This window comes from Carlito syrichta, unplaced genomic scaffold (genome assembly GCF_000164805.1).
Source record: "Carlito syrichta isolate Samal-C Ts95f unplaced genomic scaffold, Tarsius_syrichta-2.0.1 Scaffold287982, whole genome shotgun sequence".
In the NCBI taxonomy this organism is placed as follows: Eukaryota; Metazoa; Chordata; class Mammalia; order Primates; family Tarsiidae; genus Carlito; species Carlito syrichta.
The window spans coordinates 10,552-17,021 of NW_007232078.1; the positions used below are offsets into that span (position 1 = coordinate 10,552).

The following is a 6,470-nucleotide window of genomic DNA, read 5'->3' on the forward strand; positions in this document are numbered from 1 at the left end:
AGTTGCCCGGGTGGGTCTCGAACCCGCGGGCTCAGGCAATTCACTCGCCTCGGCCTCCCACTGAGCCACTGAGCCTTGCCTGTTTTGTTTTGTTTTTTACATTTTTTTTGGAAACAAGGTCTTACTATGTTGCCCAGGTTTGTCTCAAACTCCTGGCCTAAAAGTGATCCTCCCGTCTTGGCCACTGAAAGTGCTGGGATTATAGGTGTGAGCCACTGTGCCCAGTCTCAGATCATTCTCCGAAGCCTAATCTTTCTAAGGCATTTCAAACAACCAAGTAACAGTATTTCATGGCAACATGCTAGAACCTTGAGAGTGAATGGGAAGGATTATGATGTATGGAAAAATCCAGGTTGGAAGGGTGCCTGATACAGGTGAAACTCAACTTGCAGCTAATGGCAGTGGGGAGGAGTGTGTAACTTGCTTAAAACAAAAAACCGAGTAACAGGCTTGGGGAAATGAAGTTAAAAGGATTAGATGCCGCTACTGAATAGAAGTGAAAGCCCAGCGTGGTTCCATTAAGATGACTTCTCAGCGGTGTTTCCCTGCAGATGACTTCGGCGTCTACTATATCCTGTGAGTCTTTACCTACTACAGCTTTCTGGACAAGCTTTGGGGGGAGAGCCATGCTCAAGGGGTCAAGGGATACATGCTGCATTTAGAAGGGTTCTCCCAGGTCTGACCCATGGGAGTTCCCTCAAAAGGAAGATACTCTCTAATATCTCAGCACTAGGTACATGCACCTCCTAAAGCGTGACAGTCCAAAGCCTCCCATGACATCAGTAAGCAAAAGTGAAAATGACCACTCGTGAAACAGTGAACACTTTTCAAACTGGCATAACTGTAAGTGGAAGTATGAGGTGAGGTAGCTGTCTTGAGGAGTCCCAGTTTTAGATCCAGGGCAGGAAAAAATGAGAAAGAACGAAGATACTGGGCTGCCTGGTATGAGACGCAAAATATCACAAAAGGAAGCTCTGTGCTAGAGGAGGCCCCCAGCGTTCTCTGTACGTGTCTGGCCAACTCATGTGAACACCCTACTCTACAGGTTACTGAAAAGGACATCCCAGATCAGTGCCTTTAAACTTTAAAAAAAATTACCATTTATTGACTGTGTAATCTGTGCCAAGCACCTTGTATTGTACCTGCATAATCCTCACAACAGTATTATAAGGCAGATGACATTATTCTCGTTTAATAGATGAGAAAAAGGCACCAGATCATATACCTAGTAATTGACATCGTCAGAATTTAAACTAAGATCTGTATTTTTACAATGTCTATGTTCTTCCTCTCTCCTATGTATGTGTATATGTATATTTACATATTTATGTACACACATACATACGTATATGTGTACTATTTTATTTTTGAGTTGGAGTTACACTCTGTCGCCCAGGCTGGAGTGCAGTGGCATGCTCATGGCCACCGCAGCCTCGGCCTGCTGGGCTCCGGCGATCCTTCCGCCTCAGCCTTCCGAGTAGCTGGAGCTACAGGCGCGCTCTACCATACCCTGCTAATTTTTTGATTTATTGTGGAGATGACGTCTCATCACGTTGCCCAGGTTGGTCTCAAACCCCTGGGCTTAGGCGATCCTTGCCTCAGCCTCCCAAAGTGCTGGGATTACAGGCTTGAGTCACCGCACCCAGCCCCAAATAACTCTTGATAGGTAGATGATAGAGAGGGAAGTAGGTAGATGGACAGATATCTTTTTTTGTACATACCACACATCCCTTAGTAACCACTTAAACCTGACATCTTATCTGTAAAATGGGATTTAAAAATAATTGTTCCTAGCCGGGCTTGGTGGCTCCGCCTGTAATCCTGCGCCTTTGGGAGGCTGAGGTGAGTGGATTGCCTGAGCCCGCGGGTTCGAGACCCGCCTGGGCCACTTGGCGAGACTCATCTTTACAATAAATCAAAATGAGCTGAGCGTGGTAGCACGCGCCTGTAGTTCCAGCTATTCGGAAGGCTGAGGCGGAAGGATCGCCGGAGCCCAGCAGGTTGAGGCTGCGGTGGCCGGGAGCGGCCACTGCACTCCAGTCTGGGCGACAGAGTGAGACTCCAACTACAAAAAAAAAAAAAAAAAAAATTTCTTCCTGTCCCATACAATTGTTGAAATAATTTAATGGAAGAATGCAAGTACTTCACATATTAGCAGGCTCAATACATGATCGCTATTGTTATTATTAACTATTATCTACTGTTATTATTACTAATGACAATTACCGCCCAGAAAAAAAAAAGTTGGTATTTAGTGGGAAAGTTTGCGCTTTTAACCAAGCAATTCTGGGACTCTGAGAGGCTGGTATTTTCAGTTGTCTTACTTCGGTTTACGGAAGAAATTTTTCCTATTGTATTTGGCTTCGTTCAGAGTACCAGACTCCAAGTGCCAATACTTCTGCCCTTGGTAGGAAATGTGTCCGAAGGAAGTCTTGGCAAAAATTCTTCATTTCCTGACGTTGAGAAAGGCTTATTGTCATCCGTACATATTTTGTTCCCCCAAAACACTTTCTTCCCATGTGGCACCAACACAGCTCAGAGTGCACAGACCACGGTGCTCTGCCTGCAGTTAAGGAGGCTGAAGAGGACCGGCCCCATTTCCAGGGCGTGACGGGCCTGCGGAACTTGGGCAACACATGCTACATGAACGCCATCTTACAGTGTCTCTGCAGCATCTCGCCGCTGGTGGAATACTTTCTCTCCGGAAAGTACATCGCGGCACTTCAAAAGTAAGACTATTTGCATCCCCGCAGCCCAGCCCCCTCCCAGTTCCTTACAGGTGAGGTTAGGGAAGGGACTTTCTGGGGTCCCCATTAAAGGCTAAACAAGTCAGTAGAGGGTGTAGCTCCCCAGACAACAGATCCAGGTAAGCAGGTCTAAGAACTAAGTAGATCTAGGTAACAGTTCTTAATAAAGCAAGAAGGGCAATTAGGAAATGAAGGAAGCTCCATTTCGGGACCAATTCCCCCTGCTTCAGTGACTCTTTTCATTAAATCAGCCAGAAACACACCCCTTCCTTCTTTCAAGGGATTGCAGCGAGGTTGCCACTGCTTTTGCCTACCTGATGACAGACATGTGGCTTGGAGACACAGACTGTGTCTCACCAGCACTATTTCAGGCAACACTTGGCAACCTCTGCCCAGCTTTTCTGAAAAAGACACAACAAGATGCTCAAGAATTCTTGATCTATGTCCTGAATGAACTTCATGAAGCTCTGAAAAAGGTGAGTAGAATAATGACCTTGAAATAGGGTAGGCCTGCAGCTTTGTCAGCACCTTCCATTTTTTACTCTTGAATTTATTCAGCCAATACTACCTACACTGTGCTAAGCACTGTGCTGGGTGCTGGGAGAATATTCAAGTTAGTATTTGAATGTATAACTGTATTTACCAAACTTACATATCATCAGAATCACTGGGAAGATTTTATGACACAGATTCTAAGGCATTTACTACAGTATTGAGTTAGAATGTTTAGGGTTGTCTTCTGAGAAGCTCACTTCACAGTTCAGTGATCACCCAGGTGTGGACACCACTAATCTAGTTTCCTTTGCAAATAAAAGCTGCGTGAAGCCAGATGATGTGGCTCGCCCCTGTAGTCCCAGCTACCCAGAGGCTGAGGCAGGAGGATTGCTTGGGCCCAGAAATTTGAGGCTGCAGTGAGCTATGATGAAGCCTGTGAATAGCCACTGTACTCCAGCCTGGGCAACATAGCAAGAAGCCGTCTCCAAAAAATAAAAATAAAATGTAAACTACATGGGCTAGGTTTTTTTTTTTTTTAGTTGGAGTCTCACTCTTGTCACCAGACTGGGAGTGCAGTGGCACACTCATGGCCACTGCAGCTTCAACCTGCTGGGCTCAGGCAGTCCTTCCACCTCAGCCTTCCAAGTAGCCAGAACTACAGATGCACGCCACTGTGCCCGGGTAGTTTTTGTGATTTATTGTAGAGATGAAGTCTCACCAAGTTGCCCAGCTTGGTCTGGAACCCCCGGACTCAGGCAATCCTTTCACCTCCGGCTTCCCAAAGTGCTGGGATTACAGGCTGAGCTACTGCACCCTGCCTAGTCTTTAAAAGTGAAGTCCACGTTCTTTTTTTTTTTGAGTTGGAGTCTCACTCTGTCGCCCAGACTGGAGTGCAGTGGCCGCTCCCGGCCACCGCAACCTCGACCTGCTGGGCTCCGGCGATCCTTCCACCTCAGCCTTCCAAGTAGCCGGAATTACAGGCATGCGCTACCATGCCCGGCTGATTTTTTGATTTATTGTAGAGATGAGGTCTCGCTGCCCAGGCGGGTCTCGAACCCGCGGGCTCAGGTAATCCACTCACCTCAGCCTCCCAAAGGCGCGGGATTGCAGGCTGAGCCACCGAGCCCGGCTGAAGTCCACATTCTTAAAATAAAAATATATTCTTCATGGGAAATGACATGTAGAACTTTAACTTTTCTTGGCACCTACAAATCCATGAATATATTAAGCTTAGTATTGGATTAAGGGACAGAGCTATGCACTGCAAAATTTCATCTTCATACGAAGCATGCCTAACCTGAGTTCTTTATTAGATTAGGACATACCTTTAATTAAATATGAAATCACCACTTCCTCTGGAGGTTTTGCTTTCATTTACAAAACTCATTGTCCTTAGTCTTGGTTTGAGACCCACACATTTATCTTCAGAGAGAAGACACGTCATTGACTTTATGCATGTCCTTGTGCCAATGTTACCTCACTGCACACCTAATATCCAGGAAATGGCCAGCAGAATGATCATAAACTATAGCCATTAATCATTCCCATTTGCAATCCTTAGTTCCCTTTTCATTTTTAGTAATAACAAGATATTCATGGAAGCACTTTTTTTTAGCCAGAGGAGAGGGTGGTGGTCAGCAAAAATCCCTGTGTCCGCATCTGTGGTCAATCTGAAATAAACCGCATTCTAGTTCCCAGGACTAAACTAGGAATTAGGGGCATCAAATTATCGTCAGGGTGGAAGACCTTGGCAGCAAACAGCGTGATGAAAGCAGCAAGCCAAACTGGATTGGTGAGCATAGCTCCATTAGAGCCGGCTGTGGAGTGAAGCATCTTAAAAATGCATATTCCACTGAGGCTCCAAAATCCCCGAACATTCAGAGTGCTCCACAAATGGCTGTTCCTGAGTATGAGCTAGATTCAAGCCAGGCCACGAGGCTAGTTCAATCGGGCTGCCTTAGGAATATAAGACTCACTCTTTTTTAAAAGTGTTTCCCCAGACTTGGCAACATAGTTAGACTTCCTCTCTTAAAAAACAAAAAAAGAAAAGAAAGAAAGAAAGAAAGAAAGAAAGCTGGGCATGGTGGCTCACACCTGCAGTCCCAACTATTCAGGAAGCTGAGGAAGGAGGATTACCTGAGCCCAGGAGGTCAAGGCTGCAGCGAGCCATGATTGTGCCATTGCATTCCAGCCTGGACGACGGAGCGAGGCCTTAACTAACTAAATAAATATTTTCTTTAAATGAAAGGAGAAAAGAGTAGGAAGCATAACTGAAGGGACTGGTGGGAGGAAAGATGGGATTCCTTCATTTTACCTCTAGATCTGCTTGCATGACCTGAAGCTGGTTGAACAGCTCACTTACTCTCTTGGAAACTAGCTCCAGAGCTGGGCTCGGTGGCTCAGCCTGTAATCCCAGCACTTTGGGAGGCTGAGGTGAGTGGATTGCATGAGCCCACAGATTCAAGAACGGCCTGGGCAGCAAGACCTCATCTCTACAATAAATCAAAAAATCAGCTGGGCGTGGTAGTGCATGCCTGTAATTCTGGCTACTTGGAAGGCTGAGGCGGAAGCATCGCCGGGAGCGGCCACTGCACTCCAGTCTGGGTAACAGAACTAGCTCCAGGGCCCTACACCACAGTGTCAGTAGGTTGTCAGCTTATGGGACCACAGACGTGCGTTTTACCAGAGTTAGGATGTCTTCATTCCTCAACTTCACTTAAAAAAGGGAAATTTCGGTATTATAAGAAATTATACATGATGTATACTTTCAAGAAGATCTTACTCTATGAATTGTCTGAACCCCAAACTAAGTGGTTTCTGGTGGTAGTGTAGCATCCTGATAGATTTTTTAAAAAATCAGTCATTCTATTAAAAACTTTTTTTTGAGAACCAATCGTTGATCTGGGGGGGATCTGTTCCTTGATCTAGTACCACCGAAGAAGAGCATATGAGAAAAGATCTACACAGAGACGCTGCAAGAAGGTAATTACCAGCGAGACGTCCATCATCACCCGGCTGTTTGAAGGGCAGCTCAGTTACAGCATCACGTGTTTAAAGTGTGACAACTGCACCTACAAGAACGAAGTCTTCACTGTGCTCTCGCTCCCCATTCCGTACCAACATGATTGCTCCCTTCAGGTAGGGACTCTGTTCCTGGATACTTTTGTCTAGCTACACTCTCAGCCCTGGATTCTCTCAGAGTTTTCTACCTTTTTTTTTTTTTTTTTT

General features: G+C 45.8%; 1 protein-coding gene across 1 annotated transcript in view; it reads left to right on the forward strand.

Moving 5' to 3' along the window:
• Positions 1–523: 523 nt before the first annotated feature.
• USP50 (ubiquitin specific peptidase 50) overlaps positions 524–6,470 on the forward strand; it is a 13,694-nt gene continuing 7,747 nt past the window's right edge. Inside the window, exons 1-4 of the mRNA XM_008053242.1 lie at positions 524–576; positions 2,535–2,729; positions 3,028–3,223; positions 6,171–6,380. Coding sequence (XP_008051433.1) covers positions 524–576; positions 2,535–2,729; positions 3,028–3,223; positions 6,171–6,380 — 654 coding nt within the window. The remainder of the gene's footprint in view (positions 577–2,534; positions 2,730–3,027; positions 3,224–6,170; positions 6,381–6,470) is intronic.